Source organism: Anarhichas minor, unplaced genomic scaffold, assembly GCF_050575085.1.
Source record: "Anarhichas minor isolate MPS153535 unplaced genomic scaffold, ASM5057508v1 ptg000073l, whole genome shotgun sequence".
NCBI lineage: Eukaryota > Metazoa > Chordata > Actinopteri > Perciformes > Anarhichadidae > Anarhichas > Anarhichas minor.
In genome coordinates, this window is record NW_027466519.1 from 10,122,501 (window position 1) to 10,144,168 (window position 21,668).

The window sequence follows — 21,668 nt, forward strand, 5'->3', positions numbered from 1 at the left end:
CAGTCCCAATAATCTAACTGTGATGACACAAGGATGTGTATTTTGTAGCAACCCAGTTTAACAGCTTTCAAAGAACACTGTGAACTGGATGGCAGAGTGCAGTGAAACCTTTCACTGAGCAAACATACTTTACTTGGACAGTACTGGGCCTCACAAGTACTGACACAACACTACATCAGTCTCAATATGTGTAACGGCACATTATACGGCCTGTTCAAACCAGAACCATCACAAACAAAGTGACATGACATGAAGTAATGTGAAGTTACAATCACACCGTTTGTGACTCAGTGTGAAGAGGACCAGTCTTTTAGGAGGTACCTTATTAACTGAGGGGTAAGAGGGTCAAATAGGTGTTTGGTTCAATATAAAGTCCGATGGTAATCGGAATTAACTTTAATGCATGAATGAATTGTATACATTTGCATTAGAGCAGGGCTACTGAAGCTGGCTTTATGCCTGGTGTAGTGACGTCAGCACGTGTTGTGCATCAAGCACAAAAGGTTCTGCAAGCGGTTGCGGCGCTACGTCGTGCACCTCCGACATATTGTAACCAGCAGGCCTTTTCAGATGTTACTGCCACAAATACTGATAAAAACAAAGCTAAATTAAGAAGTCAAATAACGGACAACTCTTTTTAAAATGCAGGATATTCAAACTTTTAACCTTCGTTTCATTAGAATACATTTGTTATTCCAAATATTTGGCTGGTTTCTTTACAGAACTTGTATAAAAGGCAATAATATAGTCCATGAAGATGAGATACGAGTTTGCAGATAATTACAATTCCTCCATGGCATTGAGGAGTTGTGTTTTTGGTCTGTTTTGTTTGTGTTTTGGAGAATACTGCACCAAACTACACGTTGAGCGCTAAGTCATGCTCGTAGCCGACACGCCAGCTGTGGAGTCCGAGTACAAGCGTGGCCTTACAGATCTGTGACACCACCAAATACAGCCCTGCAACTGCTGATAGCACTTCCTCCCATCTTACATCAGTAGATAACAGCTTTCCCTCTCTTCACCCCCCTGCTCCTCTGGGTAACACCCACACACAGTGATATCAGCCGACAGTACTACTGGCTTCTATTCCACTGACGGTTGGAGTTATACAACCCTAAGTCCTTTTCTACCTCCTCTTACAGGCAGAACTCAAATGTAATGCTGGGTGGGAACTTGGAACTATGCCAGCAGCATGTGACTTTCAAAGTCATCACCATTTCAAAGTCCACTTCATGGGTAGAGAAACAGCCACCATTACCGCCTCTCTCTGGTTGGAAATGATGCAGAAAAGTGTCCATTAGGAGCAGCGCATTAAAGAAAAGGTATCCTGTCTTCTATATGCATGGATACTAGTACTCCCTCAGCTAACTTGGCAACAAACGCTGAAACAAAAAGTCAAGAAACCTGAGCAACTGGAATAGAAATCAATAAATTGCTCAACTCAAATGTTCTCCTGAGAGCAGCAATGCAGCATAAAGGACGGCCGGCTAGCTGAGCTACCGCACAGCCTCAACAACAGCTGCCTGTTGTTACACTGCCTACATACAACAGCAATGACCCAGATTATTCATAAAAAGCCTTTTACAAGATCTATATACCTCTCCTGGTTAAAACTAAAATCTAAATGATTACGACTACATGCTATATGTAGAACAACCTGCTACTCTGACTCAAAACACCCCGAGGAGAGAGGAGTTCAGAAGGTTAACCCTGAACCCATGCTAAAGCTTAACTCCAGTCATTCCACTTCATAAACAGATGGAGCTTGTTTGCGGAGTACAGAATGTATTACGTATGCTGGGCGTTGTTACATGAAGCAAGGCTAACCCTGACATCAGACCCCGTCTCAGAGAATACAGCAGGTTTCCAGTAGGTTCATACATTGCAGTGACCTTCCTTAAATCATCATCAGAGGTGCACAGAGCAGTGGATGAAGTCATTCACTGAGCAACGCCGTTACTCTGGTTATGTGTTATGAATAGGGGTCCTACTGACGCCACACTGGGAGCATTCTGCAGGACATGGGAGTGTCTCATGAGACCAGGCCAGTCCATTTCCCTACTGGGGGACAGAGAGACAAAACACGCATTCTCCTGAACCTGTACAACCTCCAGCTGACTGTCATTCCCTTTGCTTCACAGCGTGGCCAGACAGAAAAACACTTACAGGGGAAAGTAGTCACATATAAAGAATTTTAGGAACTTATATGTGATGTACAAGTACACAACCAAATAAATCAGAAATTTGAAGCAACTGTAGTTAGTCAGCAAAATGTGTATCCTTTAACTACCAACTGCTAGTGTTAACCCCATACTTGATGTTGAGTTTATACAAATATAATCTACATTAAGGTTATAAAACCACTAATGACATCAGTAATCCTAGCAAACACAAGCTGTTCATATTTCCTATTAGACCGATAACTAGCAGGAATCTCATCTTCTGAAGCAACAAACATCGTAAGATTATAAAATGCGTGATAGCTTAGTGTATTCTACTTTGAGGTAAGTTTCATTTCCATGCAAAGAATATCACACCAATAAAAGACATGCAGTAAAAATCTATTTGTTTCTGGAGTTATTCACTAAAAGGTCCGGATGGTGCTGGCTCAGGAGGAGAGAAGGCCAACACAGACAAACACATGCACAATTCAGATCATCAGTCACTTACCACATCCTCATGACAGTCAAATGAAATAGAAAAGGGCATTTTCATACAGAAAGACCTGTGTTGGTAGTTTGATAGGATAAAAATAAGAAACAGTGCAAAACCAAATCATACACACATCAGATATTTCCAGTGTGGATCCTGAGGTTTTCTTGGGTCTTGGTTGATCAGAAGGCTACATCTGTGATGAAGTCATAATCTGCAGCACACTCCTTAAAGGTCCATTAGTGATTGAAGAAACAAAGGCTCATCCACTCCGCAGCACAGTCAGACGCATTGCACCTGCAGTGACTACGCTGTACAGAAGAGCAAGCCAAGAAGTAGCCCAGCCCATGCGCCTCCCTGCGCTCAGTGACCCTGCTCCTCCTCCACTTCTCTCCCAGTGCTTTACTCAGCAAAACAACACCATCACCGCCCTACACTCCAATCACCCGTCCTCTACCAACTCAAAGAGACACACGCAAACACACAGAAGTACAGTGAGACAAACATAGAGGTTACCTTGAGTTTGGGTTTAGTAACGGTCGACATGTCAATCTGTGTAGGGGCATAACATTCATCTCACAATCAATAAGAGGCCATCAGCAGTAGGTAGTCAGAACAGGAAGATGCTCTCACAGTAAGCATTATGTTTGAAGTTCATCATGATAATGTTTCAGAAGTCAATGCATCAAGAATCACTGTACATTTGAGATGTACTCTTCCATTCAAACTGTCTTAAGTTGTCAGCAGCAGAAAGAGTTAGCCGCCTGAACTGACCGCCCTAGAGACGACGGGGGGGGGGGGGGGGGGGGGTCTTATTTGGGTCACGGTCAAATGCAGCTGCAATGAAAGACGTCATAGAGGTTGAGAGGGAGTTTGGAGAAGAGAAAGATATAAGTTTATACTCACTGTAGAAATCTAGGCTGTATAGCTGTGTTCAAATGCTGCAAGTCATCAACATGACTTCATAGAGATGGATTACAGAGCTGACCTACAGAAACCACTGGCCCCGCCCTCCCCGAGGGCTCTTCTAACAACATTATTACAGGCTTTGTTCTCAACATTGTGATAGGTCCACTTTGCAAGTCCAGTTATGCTGCAAATGAACAATGGAATGAGCAATATTCATTGGGGAAAAAGACAATCACGTAAAAGGAAAAAATCTACTTGTTCCTTTGAAGAACAGGAAAACAAGCTCTAATGATGTCCAAGTCAGTTGTAACATGGAGAACAATATTGTCCGTATTCAGATATGACATGTAATCAAGTAATGATTCTAATACAATCCAATTCAAATGAGGCAGCGTAGAGGGACATAGAATCTGCCCTGGGAATATCTGGGTAGTATTTTAGGCAGCACAGCTCAAAGAGCTGTCCCACTTAGCCTCCATGTTTTAGTAGAACATCAACGTGAGGTCAGGATCCAGAGCGTACTTAGATTCTGCTCATACAATTTGAAGCCTAATGGCCATGAGCACGGTCCTGTTTATACCTTGACAAGCTTAGAAAAGGCTCATCCATTATTGTCTGGATCAATAATACTCTCCTATTCTCTGTTGCTGCCATTTTACATTTGGATGGCAGGGGCTACCTAGAGATGAGGTCAGTGTAACGGCCGAACAAACGTTAGTCATAGTAGTGCAACCATGACACTCATCAGGGAGGTCACTGGATGGACGGATAAATAAATCTATACTCATATCATAAAGCAACTCTCTATGCCTATCAAATGGCTTAACTGCATCTGCTATGGCCCAGGCCCATTAAACATCCATCCATCCATTATCCAAACCGCTTATCCTGTTCAGGGTCGCGGGGCGCTGGAGCCGATCCCAGCTGACATTGGGCGAAGGCAGGGTACACCCTGGACAGGTCGCCAGTTCATCGCAGGGCAGACAAACTTTAGACTATATACACTATTCATATACCTGTTCTAAAATGAATGTTATGACCAATCAACATGACAATTAAAGGATTATGACACATGTCTGGACTATAACACAGTTGAATCCATGGAACCATAGATATGAAACAGCACACTGAATTATAAGCTGGGGCTTGATTCTCAACAACACTGATGGTCCTCCTTTCATCCCCATGGGGACTGCAGCTTTCTATCTGAAGCCCTCTCCAAAGGGGAGGCCAGTTGGTATGTGGAGAACTTGGCACCACCCTGACAAAGGCCCTGTCCTGCACAGTGTGAAATAGCGCACTTCCCGCTGTTTGTTCTGATTCACTTTCAACCGTATTGATGCAAACTATATAGAATACTGACGTCACTCAGGCAGTCTTCTCACGGCCCGGCTCCACTCCTTAAGAGCATGTAACGCTATCTACTGACAATACATCAGTCATAGCGGCCTCGCAGATTGTGCATGCATTGGGGAGATCCACCAGAGGACGCGTGTACATGATTAAAGTGACTCTGTCCGCATTTGAATGACAGCAGAGTAACAAGAGGCCCGACAGCTGGAGCCTTGTGTCCAGAGGTAATCAACTGCTCTGGGCGGCTCCCCTCCGCCATGGCCGACCACAATGGAGCCACCAACAGAACCTTGCATTTTTAATACACTGGTATTTCATTCATTGAATCAAAACGCGCGATGTACACACCGTGATTGAAGACCTATTTCAATGAATTTAGGGATATCAGATTTGGTTTCTAAAAGTGTACGTTGTAAACTAACTAGCGGTGTTAACTAGTAAGCTACCGCTAGCAGCTCATGGTTAACGTTACGTTATATTCGCTATGGTGAACACGTTAAACCAGCATTATCATAATGCTACACTTTCAAGACGGAAAACACAATAGTTATGATAGCGGGCGTTAAATATGTCGACTTATGAATGTTTAATCAGCCATTTTGTTTGAATGCAGGATGATGAATGTTAATGCCAGCTGGTAGGGCGGCTAACGGTAATGTCATCATTGAGCTAACATCAGACACCGTCTAACCCACAGACAGCTTCAGAGGCACACTAGCGAGCAGTCCATCTTCATTTCAACTGTCCGACTGTGAAAAGCATTTAACAAAAGGACCGCTTGCAGCTAACGTTAGCCGCTGAGCTAGCGAACCCGTAGCAGACAGGAAACACACATTCAATGAACAGAACAGGGCAACGAGGAAAGCACGGACTACATTGTGCAATGTATTGTGCAAATTCAGTCAGAATGTAAGCATGTTTCATACCTCGGTGGGTTTTCCGAAGAGCTTCAGAAGTGGTTCGTGTCGACGCAGAAAGAAGCGAGGCTGCTCTCTGGGTTGCTGGTTTTCTTTTTTTCTTTTTTTTTTTACAATGTGACGTAATTTTCTGCAGCTGTACGGAAAAAAACGGCAACTACCGGACGGACCCGAAACACTAAAGCATTACATGCACAATATAAACTGTGCTACCGTGGTTTGTTCCACCCTGATTGTCATAATCGTGGCTGTGGCACAAATCAGCAATCATTAAATACATGTACTGAAAGCTGGTGGGCTGGCTTTGCATCTTTAGACCACCACATTATCAAAATATTCACATGTTGAGGCAGTTTTTCAGACTTCCTTCCCGACTGCACAGGAATACACTTTGAAAGACAAACGGTGGATAAGGCAGGACAGAAATACACGATGCTTGCTGCTCATGCACTTTGTTAGTCACGTATAACATAATTAGTGCTGATCAATTCAGTGCTGGCTGTTTTGATCTTATTCTGAGATGCTGTGCTCCCATCCCTGCAGCCTCAGACTATGCTGTTAATACAGAAAGTACTGTATCTTCATCAATAAACTGACTTTCAAAGACTATCAGTTATTAACACTGACCTGTCTGTGTTCAACTAAACAGCATTTCAGCCCTGACATAATCTTTCCACAACCATCACTGTTGTCTGTGAGATCAGCTGACTACCACAAGGATTTATCAGACAATACATCATCTGTTCATGAGCTGTTACATATTGTTTCATTCATTATTTTCCTGCCTCATTTCCATTTGAACTGCCCTCCATAATGTTAAGTAAAATGTCAATTGAGCAGTTAAAGGGACACTTCCTCTTACATCCTTCATACTTACTATTGGACAGTAAATAATGGAACAGCTGCTACAGGACAATATGACAGCAGCTGTGCTGACTGATAGACAGCTTCTTCTCTGTCACTTTTTTGTATGTCTATGGACCAATGCCAAAAGATGTTATGTTATGTCCATTTCTATCCTCTTTGTAACATTATATGACAAAAACAAAATAAGAGTTGAGAAAACCGTTAGAATCCGGTAGAAAAACATTTTGTTGTTTTATTACCCATAGTGGATATAAATGATTGAGTCATTGAATACACTCTATGGACAGGAAACAAGTATTCCAATAATGTAGTATGTGAAACTGTAAACCCAACAGTTGTTTTGACACACACTGTCTCGTACCAGCCAACACACAGCGATAGCACCAATGTCTTCAGCTCCATTCAATCAAAGAGCTCAGATACATTAAAGCACATATTGTGCCACGTCATGTGTCATGGGTGGCTTGGCTACAGAATTGTTTACATGTAAACCAGCACACAAATCAATACTTTGAATAAATAGCAGTACAAATACAGTACATAGGCTGTTAACTCTGGAAATAGACATATTACCTTCATGACTAGCTGAGTATGGAAATAAAAGAGACTGTGAAGGCTTGATGAAGACGAGCAATTCTTATTGTTTTTGGCATGTAAAATACTAACTGACTTTGATATCCAATCATACATTTCTGAAGAAAACATTCCATCTGAAAAAGCTCCAAAGAGCCATCAAAACTACTTGGTGAAAATCAGTAGCTTTTGAAACAACTGAAAATATTGGTGACAATATTTGGTGTTGGTGTTTGGTCTCGAAGATCAAAGAACAAACGATAAACTCATAGAAGATATAGGAAAAACAAGAAAAACTATTTCTACCAAATGTCTTCAAGACCAAACACTGCTTTCCATTTAAACCTCACCAGCGTGTGTTCCTCTTTGCACATCAGTGTAGTAAACACTGTAGGGCTCTATTTGTACGTTGGTCAGATTAGTGCCTGACTGCAGTTTCAAACATAACAATGGGTGGTACAGTAATGGTAGCGTGCCGGTTAGATGAAGGGCTGCAGCTTACAGGTGCACTTTGTGTGAACCATCAAACCTCTAGCATGTCATCAGGGTAAACACAATGTTAAACCACCTGTGCCTGCCTTGTATTTCTGGCTCTGTTGTTCACAGCATGGCCTGAGTATCCCAAACATATGGACAAAGACATCAGGTGTAACTTGTGTCTCCCTTCACATAGTAAAGAAATCAGGTTTTGTTACAGCGTCCCTACAGGTATCCAGTCAGGCTGGAAGTAAAGCAGCCAAATGAGTTCATACATCACAAATACCCAGATGGGCATAGCCGACACAAGGTCCATTTTTAAGGATCAAAATTTGAAGTGAAATACAAACGGCACACAGTTCACTACGCTTGCACATTTAGCATTGTACACCCTAAATCACCCAGCCAATCAACATGTCAATGGAACAATTTGCTTTATACCTGGTAAGTTAAGCCCTCTGTAGTTTTCTAAAAGGATTGTTAAAAGTATTACAAGGTGTTAGAAATGCATTTAGTGGATTAAAGCATCTGGTAAAATAAGCATGAGTAAAGTGAAAGATGTTGGTGGTGACAATCAACCTTCATGATCTTTAACAAATGCCTTGTCTTAATAACAATGTAAAGGCCCTATGAGTACAGTTTACATGTGACTGGTGAAAAGGGGTGTAAGCAGCATGAACTGCTGTCTGTCACAGTGTTTTTGAGGGTTAGGGTTACTACTCGCAGACAATACTGTTCACCTAACTGGTTCAAAATGGTATGAAACAAGCAACCACACTGACCAAGTGTGACATCTTTACAGCCGCCAGCTCTTGTTAGCAAAATGAAAAGTAACAGGCTCAGACCACCGTACTATTGTGGAATGAGTGCTTATAATACACAGCTGACAGACGGGTTGTCAGATGGGTGAGGGGGCACGCAGTGAGCTGTCGGGGGCCAAGTCCCCAAACACATTGGCGTAGGAGGCTTTGAGGAACTGGACGTAGTTCTGCAGACTTCGGTTGGTGCTGTCGGACTGCTCCAGACGATCCTTCACATCCTGTAGTCGGCTCTGGTACCGCCGCTCCACCTGAGCATCATAAATACACATTTTATAGACCTACTGACACAGCAGATACATACACACTTTGGGTAGACTATTAATGGAGGCCTTTACCTCCTCTTTGCTGCGTCGCAGTTGACTGATTTCTGACGTAGTCCTGCTGAGTTGAGCCTCTAGGTCCAGTATCTTGTACTGGGTGGAGCGTTCTTTGGTGGCAGCAAGTCCTCTGGTCTCTGACATCTGGAGATAAATATGACACACTGGACCTAACTACTGGGCAACAGAGGGTGAAATAGTACATAACTGATTTATCCCTACAGTATACTCTATGTCCCTAACAACATGCACTTCAAGACATGCAAGCTCACTTATAATTACACGCAGCCCAATACACCCAAGCCTCAGAGTGTAACACTGAAGGGTGAGCTCAGGTTCTACTTTTTGCTGGACAACTCTGCATGTTTTAGCCAAAGAAGCTCTGCATATCTGCAGCCCTTTCTTGTCAATGCAGAGGTCTCTCTGAAAAGAGTGAGGAGGCTACGCTTTCTGATGCAGTGCTAATGATGATCTACTACTGCATTCTATAATATACACTTTAAATGGCAGTGTTCAGTTTCAGACCTGTTGGTGAGCATCCCCCAGAGCCTCCTCCAGCTTTCGGCTCAGCAGAGAACATTCCCTTGTTCTTTCTTCCAGGCGGAGCTGATTGCTGTGGATGGTGTCTTCCCGTTTGGTGACGACCACCAGAAGGTCGGTGTTCTGATTGCCAGCCTCACCCAGCTTTCTGTAAGATGACACAAGACAGGTCAGCCACAACAACAATGAGCAGTTAGAATGAACAGTTACCCAGTACACTGACTCGTATCATTAAGATTGGTTCATTATTTTACACTGCTTACAAGTTGGTGTGCAGTGTTTGAGTGCAGTTAGGGTACTTTAAAACCCCCATGGCACCAATTTGTTATCTGGCACGGTAGCTGGATCGCTGGATCACATATCACACGAAAATCCATCTCGTCAAGCTTTAAGTAATGTGTTTGTGTCCGGTAAGCCAGAGCATGGACCAATCAGCGTCCTGTAAGGAGCTACCAGCAGCTACGGGCGTGGCTTAGGTGAGTGCATGACCACACAGAGAGGCCACTGCTGGTTCTAAACAACAATGGCAGCTCCCAAAGAAGATAGGTATATGCTGCAATAGCATCAGTTCTATCAGAATTAGAGAGAATTTCGTCATTGAAAGAGGAGTAAAGAACGACATTGAAGGCTTTTCTCTGTGGAGAAGAGCTCTTCTCCCGACTGGCTTCGGTAAGAGTTTGATTGACAGATGGTTCATCCAATCACCTGACACTTATTTTCTGAAAGTGCCTGCCTTTTTCCAAACAGTTTTCCCATGACGGCTTTTTGATCGGGTCAGGTTAACCCCATCAAAGAAACTAAAATGATAATCCTTATAACTCAGTTAAATCTGAACACACAGACATGATACACATGTTTATAGATTAGGTGTGACTTACACTTTCCATATCATTGTATCTGATGTCCATCGAGAATAAATGTCAATAGATGTCATAGGAAAAATGTGTATTATAACTCCAGAACCTGCATGAGAAACATCACAGTTTTGTTTTTTTCCAGTCATAGCTGTCTGCACATCATACACTGCAAATAGGAACTGCTAATAACTAACTCACTGACTCCATGGCAACATTATTCTTCCTGTTAACATCCCCCAAAGCCCCCAAATTATGGGAACTTAGATCATGATTCTCCCCCAAATAGAAGGGGGGCACAGTTGTCTAAATGTTGTCTGAGGGGGGGGGGTCCTACAATGTGAGACTTTGAAAACCTCTGGTCTGAACAAAGCACCAGAGCCAGACGGAGGGAAGCAGAAGTGGTGACTGACCTTTCCAAAGTCTCCACTCGCTGCTGAAGCTGTCGATTCTCCTCCAGCAGCACCTGGTTCTTCTCTCTGAGAAGCTCTACTTGACTGCACTGGGTCTCCACCTAACAACACAAGTCCTTCATCTGAACACTTGGACTGTATATCCAAGGATTTGGTTTCCTACTTACAGCTTTTATTCAAACTCATTGCATGTGTGGTCTGACTAAAAATTCTAGCAATACTGATGAGGTGCTTTAAAAACATTTTAATGGAGCAGAAAGAAAGTTATTGGCAAAAGTTAACCTCAACCTTAAATGTGACAGTGGCCTTCTACCAATGTTGTTTTCAGTGCTCTGCAACTCAACTTCCATTCAAAATGAAATGAAAATCCTATGACTCCTTCTCTTATTATTAGGATTTGGATAAAATTGTTTGAAGTTATTTTTTCTATTAGTTTGTGCTGAAAGTATAGCGCTTACTACCACAGAAGATATATATTTTGTACTATGAGCATTCAGCAAATTTGTATCCAAATGTGATTTGGTGTTAAACATTACAATGCAAAATGTAGCACGGAGGCCAGTGTTTAGATTGGACTTACCATTTTCCCCAAATCAATGTTGTAATATTGGAATCATTTTCAAATTAGCACTTAAACTCGGAACTTAAATCATTATTTTGTGATGCCAATTTGAGTTTGCATGCATGGGACTGTTGACCTTCATTCGGAGATCAGTCAGGGTTGTGCTGAGCTCCATGCTGCGTCTCTCCTGGCTGTGCTCCCTGTCCTGTGCCTCCTGCAGCTGGAGTTCAGAACGCTGTAAGGCTTCAGGAAGAGGCTCTAAGGCTGCCAGCCGCCCCAGCAGCTCGCTGCGCACCTCCTCTACTTCCTGCTCCAGCTCCCTGCGCACCGCCTGGGCCTCCTGCTCCGCCTGAGCCAGCCGAGCACGATACTCATCTGCTTCGGCCCGTGTTTTTCCAACCTGTACAGAAAAATAAATGGCTTCTAACTTTTGATGAACATTAACAGTGTCCATGGGATAGCTGTGCTATCACAATCTCATACTCATACTTTAAAACTGCCTCTAAATGCAAGTGGATGCATTAAGTTTGCTGATACATATAAATATCTGGGCACTTGGTTGGACAAAAATCTAAATTTGAAGCATCACATTGGAAGTGTCACTAAGAAACTCAAGTTCTCACTGGTTTCTTATCTACATTAAAGTCATGTTTGGCTCCATCCTCCCGGTAACGTCATGTACAGGCCTATTCCTGTCTCAGCTAGACCAGTGTTTCACAAACCTGTTTTGTGGGGACACACTTTTTAGAAATGACGAACCAGAGCAACCAAATTCACAATAGGCCTCTAAATCGTTAGATGGGCAAATTTCCACATGGACTTATATTATCTTGAATAGGTAGAGCAGCCATTTAGAAGAGGCATAGATGTGTTGAACAGAATGTAGCCTTTAATATATTCAATGTTATTAATGTTGCAAATGTTACACACTACAACTATCAGAACACTACGAACATCCAGGCAGATCACCAGCAAAACAGATGTTATCTCAATGGATTTGATCTGGTTGAACAAAGGTTCAATATAAACCTCTCAGTGTTGCGTTCCTAGTCGTAGCGTATGCTTCACATACCTGGATCTTATAGCTGTCCAGCAGGCTTTCATATTGCTGGATTGAGGCTTTGACCTGCTGAAGCTCTGACTGAGACAAGGCCAGCTTCTCCTCCACTGCAGACGATGTAGCCTGACAGGAACACATGTTATATCATTACACCTAACCCTCCTACTGTAACGGAAGTCAATGGAAGTCTATTGGAAAGATAATGGGGACAGGAAGCACATTATCCAAGACATAAAAGCACATCAGATATGTAGACATTTTGATCAGGCAATGGTCAGGTTACCATTCTATAGACGTGGTCCCTGTTGTTTCACCTTGAGGGAGTGCTTCTCCAGCTTGGCAGCAGTGCTCTCTGTGGTCAGTCCATGCAAGTGATCCAGCAGGGCCTCTCTCTCCGCTCGGCCTTTATCCACTGTAGTCTGCAGCTGCTCCGTCACTTCTGCTATACGGCTGCATCACATAACACAACACCTGTCATATCTTCATTTATATGACCAAAATGACGGCGTTCTGAACCAACAGTAACTTTACACTGTTAAGACTATTTCATAGTTTGAGAATTCTGCTTTTAGGGTTTCATTGAAAAAGTTCTTTCACTAGTTGCAGCTGGTAAAGTGATGTCATGACAATGGGATCTTCATGCATTATTTGAAACACTTTCCATCACTCGGATCACTCATTGGATTACTATAGGGTTAATAATGCCTGCAAACCCAATGACTTGGTGCATCAATATAAAAACGCCCAATGTGCCTCATACAAGAACCACCGGTACAAACAGAAGCCTTCTTCAATGACAGATGTCTGATTTAAGAGAACTTGTCTCATTCACTAACTGTGAATATTTAGGATTTTCTCGAACTAGTTTCTCAAACTAGTGTAAAAACACTAGTTTGACTTCAAAATGATAATGTCTAATAATGTAAATGTGTAACTAAAATACTAAATAGATAACTATATATAAATATCTAACTTTCTTAATGTAGGATTGTGAAGAAGATCCTCCTCTGTTGTACCTCAGCATATCTTTGTGTCAGTCACGTCCCCTAGACTGCCTCCCGACATGGACCACTTGGTTTTAGAAAGACATGTTTTAATCATATAACTTCATGCCAAACCATTATATCCTTTTTTCTGTCACAGTACAGGTGTTCCCTAATGATCCGTCATTGGCAGCTGTGTTAATGTGTCTTCAGGTCCCCTTAAAGCACTAATCTCTGCTAGTGATCAAACATCCCAGACGCGTACCTCCCCATGAGTTGCATTCCTCAACAAGGAATTTCAAGACAAACTTATCCAATTAAGAGATTTTGGTGAATCTGACTTTGAACACTCGTGCAAGCAAACATCACGAAAACAAATCTCAAATAAGAATACAAAAATGTTCTTGTGTGAGGCCTAGTGGTTCCTCTTTCGTACGATGTCATACTTGATAAAAGCAAGGAAAGTATATAGATGATGAATGCAATGTATATGCTACAATACAAACGTTTTAATGCGATTGATAAGTTCCGATGTTACTCAGTTCTATGTGCTTTTATGTTAATTGTTTATGTTAATTCTAGAAACTCTGTGTTGTTGTTGGTTGTTGGTTCGCGATATGAAGCTGTGACATCTCCACTTTTAACCCTTCCTGCTTCCAACTCAATCAGCTGACTGGGGGCCCTATGAGCCAATCATCTCGTTGCTCGTCGTTATTCTTGTCTGCAGATGGAGCCATAACAGAGCTGGAGTTACCTGTTCAGCAGTGACAGTTCAATCTCCAGTTTGCTCTTGTCCTTCACCTCTTGGGCATGGTGACTTTGCCAGGTGTCAGCTGCTGACAGCGCATCGGAAACCTGCTTCTCCTGTTAAAAAGAAATAAAAGAGTGCCTTGAACAGTGATTCATTTTTCTTGATTCTGTTACTAAAGAGGCATGTGTGTGTGTGTGTGTGTGTGTGTGTGATGGGCTTGAAGCTCTTTTAAAGGTGAACTGATAGAAACAACCAATGCCAAGAGGAATAAGGGAATAAGTGTTTCGTTAACATATGGCCAGTAATCTAATAATTGACAAAAGCACCTGGTGATGATTTTACAATGCATTCTATGAACCTAAGATGCCTGTGCCTTGTGTGTGTCTGACTAATCAATGTATAGCTGCAGCTGCTCTGTGACACGACCCTACCATGTCCAGCAGCTGGACGCTCAACTGGCCTGCAGTGTCCTCGCTGCGCTCAGCGCGCTGTTTCTGGGCTTGCGTGGCTCGTTTTAGAGCCTCTCGGTCTGCACCGGCCTGCTGCCTCAGCCTCACCAGCTGCTCCTTCAGACGCTCCATCTCCGCCTTCTGCTGGTTGGCTGCTCGCTCCAGGTTCTGAACCAATGGAAGAGACAGAACCAAGGATTACAGCTGGGTTCACTGTTGTATAGCAGATTATCGGTTAATAGTTCACACATATTGAAACAGAAGTCCGACTAATACTTCATTAACCGACTACATAATTATCATACACACCAACAATAGTAGATGAGTACACATGATGCTAGGACAGACAGACGTGACAAACCTTTATTTGCACAGTAAGCCGGTTGTTCTCAGCCTCTTTGCTCCGCAGCTGTCCTTGTAAATGAGCTCTTGTTGACTCCAGACTCTTGGACAAATCAGCTGTGCTCTTTGCATTGTCCTGCATTCCCAGAATACAGTAGAACGTACATTAGGACAAACATGTATTCTGCATTGACCTACACACTGTAAGTGAAGGATTCAATTCCTCTGTAAAGATATGGTTCAGTTTTGGATCCCTGATTGAGACAGCTCCACAGATTGACAGAGACGTATTTACAGTAAAAAAGTATCACAAATACTGACAACTTTGCTATCAGTACCTTCTCAGTATCTATACGTTTGGAGAGTTGATGAACCTCTCTGTCCTTCTCTTGAAGTTTCACCACAAGATGCTGTAAAACGAAAAATGAGGCAAGCTTTACTTATAGAGCAAATTTTATACACAGGGGGGAAAATACTGTGTTTTACACGAAAAAAAATAAAAGAGAAGATAAAGATTTAGATTTAGTGCTGCTTCTATCACACTCACAGCATTCTCTGCCTCTGTGTCTGCCAGGTTCTGGAGTAATGTATCCTTCTGCTCTGACACTCGGATTGACTCCATCTGCTCAAAAACAGTCCACCAAGGTGCATGCTTAATAAACATTTGCTGTATATTGATGCTGAAGATTCAGTCTGTAGTTTGAGGATGCTTTACACACAGTACCTGGGACCCGTGCTGCTCTCTGAGGAGGTGCCGCAGAGTTCGGTTTGTCGCCTCAAATGTCTCCAGTTTCTGTAGCAACAGCTCCTTCTGACGAGCCAAGACTAAAGAGTCAGAGCCAGACAGCCTCTTCAGCAGCCAACAGAAAGAGAGACAGGGACAAAGAACTTATTCTGAAAAGTCATTGAAAAGCATCATTTAATATCAGCATTGATGATCTTTGTTCCAGAGAAAGTCATGAAGTCAGAAAACTTAGGGATTGCCTTGAATGTAAAAGCTGTTCCCAGCTTCGGACCTCACAGGACCGGACAGGACACAATATTAGTGGCAAACATTGAGTTAACACTCACACTGCCAGCAGCACCACACAGTTTGGAAACAGACTGTCGCAGGGCTGAGACTTGCTTGGCAGCTGCTGTCCCATCCACCTCAGCCTTCACCAGCTTCCTGTGCAGAGCATCTTTGTCTTGCTGCATGCTGTCCTCGTCTTGTCTGCAAGGACAAGATGTTTCACAATGATGTAATCAACACTGGAGTCCTACAGGGTTGCATTCTATCGCCCAATCGTTTTTTCAGCATACGCAAATGAGTTAGGTGTGCGGATGACATGCTTTAGTGGTGTGCCAGTCATTAAACATGTACACTAACCATGTTACACAACTCATAATGTGATTCAATGACAGTGTTCTTTTGTTGAATGTCACCAAGATAAAATAAATGTGTCTAAATGGTAACAAGAACAACCTGTCAAACCTCTATTTAGACAGTTATGGTTAAGGGCCAGGAGGTGGAGCTAAGCTCCTTTCAGCTCCAGGTTACTGTGTTAGGCCAATCTTTTTCCCTTACAGATCATGTTGAATGCATTCAAAGAAGAAGCACAGCAAAGACTCTTCCTGCTGATAAACTAAGGTCAGTCAAATCATTTTAAACAGAGTATACCAATCCCTAATAGAACGTATACTCACTTTTAATATTGCGTCGTGGTTCAAGCACCTAAGTATCAAAAACAATGCAGAGCTATCCAAAGTAGTCAAATTGGGTGCAAACAAACCCCACTGTCATCATATTGTCTAGCTGGAGGCTGAGAGTGTTGAAAACAATCGTGACGTCCAACTCCTGCTGAATATCAGTGCAGGAAGCTTCATCTGAGCTAAGACGCTCTTTGGTGCTAGTATGGGGTCATTCTGAGACACCTGGTTAATACAGGCCCCGACTGTTGACTGAAAACAAACACACACCCCACCTTAGCACCATAATAGCCCCCTCACACTCACTTGCACTTACCCCCACACTGAAGAAGGTGGGTTTTCATTGATTGTACTTCCTGTCCACACTTTCTCATGTGAAGCACCATTAAAGTGTAATATTTGCCTGTTGTGGTCCTTCTCCTCCAGCATCTTCTCCATGGATTGGCGTAAGCGCGTGTTCTCCCGCTCTGTCTCTTCCAGCTCATTGGTCACCTCAGCCAGCTCTTCCTCCCGCTCAGCGATCACCCGCTGGGAGACACTCAGCTGCTCCGACCGGCGCTCCAGCAGCTGCTCCTGCTTCCGCAGTTCCACCTGCACCCGTCCAGATGTGCAAACACACGTGGACGGACACACACAAACACAATGTCACCGGGGTGTCTGTGGACTCAGTAGCACGACTCCATCAAATGCCATCACGGTGTGTAATAATACTTTTAAATACATTATTGTATGTTAATTATGATATAAATGTAATTCAAAATTGATTATATTTACTTTTTCAATCTACACACATCAACTCATAATGTCTAAAACCCTCTTCAGAATATCTTGCGTTTTTCTTCTATTCGTCATTTGGTAAACTCCAGGCACCAGATTTATTAATGTTGCATACGCACAAACACCATGCATGCTCCACACATGAACTGGTATCCATGAAAGCCGCACGTGCGGTGAGAACGTGTGCATCTCATACAGACTTCAGACCAGGTGAAAAGAAAGCTTCCTGCATGCAGATCTGTCTTTGTGTCCACACAGTTTGATGTTGTTATGAGTGGCTTCTTTGACATGCACTGGATATGGTTTATTATAACTGAAAACCCTTATACCTCTAATCTCTCTCTAAACAAGTCATAGAAGTATCTCAAGGATGAGTCAGTTTGGAGTGAGATAGCAAAGGCTTTGAATATTGTTGTAAATGAGAGATTTCATTTTTGATTTTTAAAACATTTGGAGAAAATTCTAAAAGCATGTTCTCACTTTGTAGTTATGGGTTATTTTTTGTAGAACTAATTGCCAATCGGGTACATTTAATTAATCTTAAATCAAATGTATAACAGTGTGCAACCAACTTACGTTAGAATTGGTATATAATTGTTCCATATGGCAAATGTGGACTTGTTTATGGTTTGATGGCACTGGACTTAGGTCTACATGTAGCCAAGAGCTATAGATTAGCAATCCTACTCTACTGCTATCAGCAGTGTGATGCCCCAACATTCCCCAGTCTTCAGCTTGTTTCTCTCTGATACATTAGGATAAGACCAAGGTTATCATTAACCCCCCCAACATTGATCCATTCTTGTCTTTTTACAAGGGGGGAGATAGGTCACAGCAGCTCAGCACTGTGTGTGTGTCAAGTTGTTCTAGTACATCTGAGATAAACATGTTCTGTTTAGTTGCCTATTCAAATGTTGAAAGTTTAGAGTATAAAAGGGCTTAGAACATTATGATGGAAGTATATGATGCCATTCAAATGCTCAGTTATATCTCATATCTTATCGTCCATATAGCTGGAAACAGCAGACGTCCTCTTTGGCCCCAGGTCTCTGCTGTGATGACGCTGTGATTATCCTAAAGGTCACAACAGGTCATTGTATACAGTGATGAAGTTTAAAAGAGTGTTCTCACTACAATGAAATGGCTACTATGGGGACTAACATCATCACACATTCAGTGATCCAGTCATCTATTTAATTCCAAGACGGTTGAGAAAAATGAAAATACACCATTTTAAGAAAATTATAAAATATACTGCATGCAAAAAAATGCAAACTTCATGGGATTATCATTAAGGACAAATGGTAAATAAACTCTACTTGTATTCCTCTTTTCTAGTCCTACGACCACTCAAAGCTCTTTAACACTACATGTCATCATTCACCCATTCACACACTGATGGCAGGGGCTACCATGCAAGGTGCCACCTGCCCATCAGGACTATCTAACATTCATACACCGCAGGAACAACCTGTTAAGTATGTTGCCCAAGTCACACCATCAAAGACTACCGGGCCGGGGACCGAACCGCAGATTCTCTGATTAAAGGACGACCCGCTCTACCACTGATCCATAGTTGCCCCCCATGATGTGGGCATGTCTGTGAAGGGGAGACTAGTGGGACCAATAGAAGCCTTTTCATTCACATACTTTAAGGTGACAGGTCCAGGGACACCTGTGATTATAGCCATGCCAGTGTTTCCCTCACTTGAATGTAGCCTAACTTTGGAGCGTTACTCAGCTCTATTCCTCACAAGCTCACACATCATGCCAGCACTCTAGCTGTAAACCTCAGCCTGCTACAGCCTCTGAAAGACAGTACTGGCGGCCAAGGACGCGGGTGTCGGGAATATAAGAGTTTAAACAAGAAGAAGCTGAATGAAGCATAAATAAGGTGTAAAATAAAACTTGATAAGGGAAGGCTGATGCAGAGGAGAAACTGACCTCGTTCTTCAGAGAGCTGACTTCAGTCAGTAAGCTGTCAATCTTCCTCTCATACTGGCTGATTCGTTGGTGCAGCCCTTCTTCTTCTTCTGATGTGAGGTCAGCTAATCGCAGCACAGACTGGGAGTGTTCAGGTCCTGGTTCAGGGAGCGGTTGTGTGATCTCAAGGCAGTGTGTTGGCCCCTTGGAGCAGATGACACATTGAATACCACTGTGTCTTTAACTGGATGAGCTAAATCAATCTTTCACAACATGACAAGAGAGCTTGGGATTTAGGTGTACACTGCCTTTGAGTGGTGTTACCTCCCACTTGTATGAAGCGTCCCGTACAGAGGCCTTCCCCGGTGGTATCCATGGCAACCGTGTTTTGACCTTGGCTGTGGGATGGAGGTTTCCTTTGTCGACCTTGTTCTTCCCCTTAAACACAGTGTGTGTAGCAGCATGTCACGTCATCTGTTAGCTGCATCACAACTCCAGCGTATGATAGGTGTGTACTATGAACCGGACTGAGTGTTATGATTTAATAATAATAATAATAACTTGTTATCAGGAAATAACAAGAAAGAATAAGATCAACAAGATACATATCTTCAAAATGTGCATATTTACAATCAAAAAGAAAAATGAAAACAGTAAAAACCAAAGACAACATGAGTAGAAGTGTGACCTGAGGCGTCCTGGCAGGACTCGTCCTCTGGCTCTTCACGTGCACATGGACCGGTGTGGCATCGTCGATGTGCAAATGAATTGGAGGAGAAGTTGACCGAGTTCTCATTGCTTTCCTCTGTGAGACAGAGTGTGTTTAGTATCTCCAACCATCTCAACTGCTCACATCCACGTTTACAACAGTAAATATTGTTACGCTGATGACATGTGTCATTACATGCACAAAACACTAAATTACAAACTGTGATTGGAAGTTTAACATGAATTTGACTGCACAGTATTCCGGTTTTTCCCTCTAGATAAGGCAGTTAACATGTTTACGACAATTACCGGGAGTTAGTTTACGACATAGTTGTGTGATCGTTATCATGTCAACAGGGATGAAGGCAAATGTTCGAAATCTTATTGTCAAAATCAGGAAGAAAAGTAAAATGTTTGTAGTGTATTTTGTATACTTTTTTGCGACTTTTCTACTTCCGACATATTTAGTACATCACACCAACAACGACACTGAATGAAGTTCCTTAAACAAACAAACAATCAAAGCGATGAATTCCAACCTACATGTCACAGCTCCGCCCCTTCTCTCCTGTCTGTCTCTCACTCACCTCATCAGCTCATTCAGCGCACCTGTTAGTCACGCCCACCTCATCAGCTCATCACTCTCACCTGCTCACTCTGCTGCACCTACTATTTAGACCCCAGTCCCACACACACTCACTGCCAGATCCTTCTCTGCATTATGCCAGACTTTCCCGCGTTTACCCTCCGACCGGTTTCCCGTTGCCGACCCAGCCTGTTTGGACTTCTCCGCCTTGCCTCTGCCCCGGTAAACGACTCAGCTCTGTCCCCGACCACTATATCCTTGCTCTGGTTTCTGTCTGCCTTCTCCTCTGACGGCTTGGCGTTCCACCGAGTGGATTTCTACACGTGTGCATGTACATGTTTGCCTGTGTGTGTTCAGCCTGGAATAAAGTCTCGTTTCAACTATTCCGTGTGTCCGTCATACTGCTTCTGGGTCCTTAATTTACCACACCCGGTACACTACATCACTGTCTGTATTCTATGTAACATTAGACCGCTGGATGCATGTAGATGGCGGCGGTGGGTGTGTCAGTCTAACGCTTATCAAAAGACAAGGTAGTTTAACAAGAAGTAACGTTATAACGTTACATTAGCCTGACAGTAGCATTAGCCTATTATCCGACAGCAGCCTTTCTATCGTCTGTGTAGTTGAGTAACGAATTATCCGTCTTACCATATGAGGAACCAAAATATATTCGTCCAGACTTGAAAATATGTTTCATTGAAGGAACCGCGGGCTTTATTTAGCAGTCAAAGTAAGTAACTCTAGGTTAACATCGAAAGTCTTTTGGCGTGAAGACTTGATAAACCTCAACAGGTAGTAGTGACGCTAAAGTCTCTCTGGTTGGTCAGTTTTAAGCAGGTGACATCTTTCACCAACAGTGATTGGACCAGAGTCGACATTCTAACGTCACTTGGCAACAAACTCAACAAGCTGTAGTAGCACCAGACAAGTGTTGAATGCACGTCGTAACAAGCGATATAAAAAGGCACTGAACGGGAACTATGACCTATTAGACCGCTAACCAAGAATGAAGGGTGAAGGCTGTTTTCTAATTAACTGTTTGGGAGCACTCGCTACCAAAATACGTCAGATTCAAACCTAAATTTAAGCTCCATCTTGTACTGTACAGGCGCCCTGCCAGTCTAATTTATTGTAGTGCTGTA

The 21,668-nt window shown here is 42.8% G+C and overlaps 2 protein-coding genes across 16 annotated transcripts in view; both read right to left on the minus strand.

Moving 5' to 3' along the window:
- Positions 1–6,062, minus strand: part of sptan1 (spectrin alpha, non-erythrocytic 1) — a 43,229-nt gene extending 37,167 nt beyond the window's left edge. For 6 of the 10 annotated variants that reach the window (XM_076079578.1, XM_076079580.1, XM_076079575.1 and 3 more), the window contains exon 1: positions 5,841–6,062. The gene's annotated coding sequence lies outside the window, so the exon portion shown is untranslated. Of the gene's footprint in view, positions 1–2,785; positions 2,946–5,840 lie in introns of those variants that run through there. The other 4 variants (XM_076079582.1, XM_076079581.1, XM_076079574.1 and 1 more) reach the window with 3 other exon arrangements.
- Positions 6,063–6,905: 843 nt separating this feature from the next.
- odf2a (outer dense fiber of sperm tails 2a) lies at positions 6,906–21,330 on the minus strand. 6 transcript variants are annotated; one of them, XM_076079586.1, is made up of 20 exons: positions 21,175–21,330; positions 19,918–20,034; positions 19,554–19,667; positions 19,251–19,433; positions 18,304–18,380; positions 16,933–17,148; positions 15,912–16,053; positions 15,565–15,690; positions 15,388–15,462; positions 15,179–15,250; positions 14,860–14,976; positions 14,481–14,666; positions 14,053–14,162; positions 12,630–12,765; positions 12,328–12,438; positions 11,392–11,655; positions 10,694–10,794; positions 9,412–9,574; positions 8,905–9,030; positions 6,906–8,817 (listed from the first exon to the last, which is right to left on the minus strand). In XM_076079586.1, the coding sequence occupies exons 1-20, from the start codon at positions 21,175–21,177 to the stop codon at positions 8,647–8,649; spliced, it is 2,610 nt and encodes an 869-aa protein (XP_075935701.1). In that variant the 5' UTR covers positions 21,178–21,330; the 3' UTR covers positions 6,906–8,646. The 6 variants fall into 6 exon arrangements, with proteins under 6 accessions (XP_075935701.1, XP_075935699.1, XP_075935700.1 ...); XM_076079584.1 differs by having other exon boundaries at positions 16,846–17,148; XM_076079585.1 differs by lacking the exon at positions 21,175–21,330 and adding an exon at positions 20,638–21,139 and having other exon boundaries at positions 16,846–17,148.
- Between the last annotated feature and the right edge of the window lie 338 nt (positions 21,331–21,668).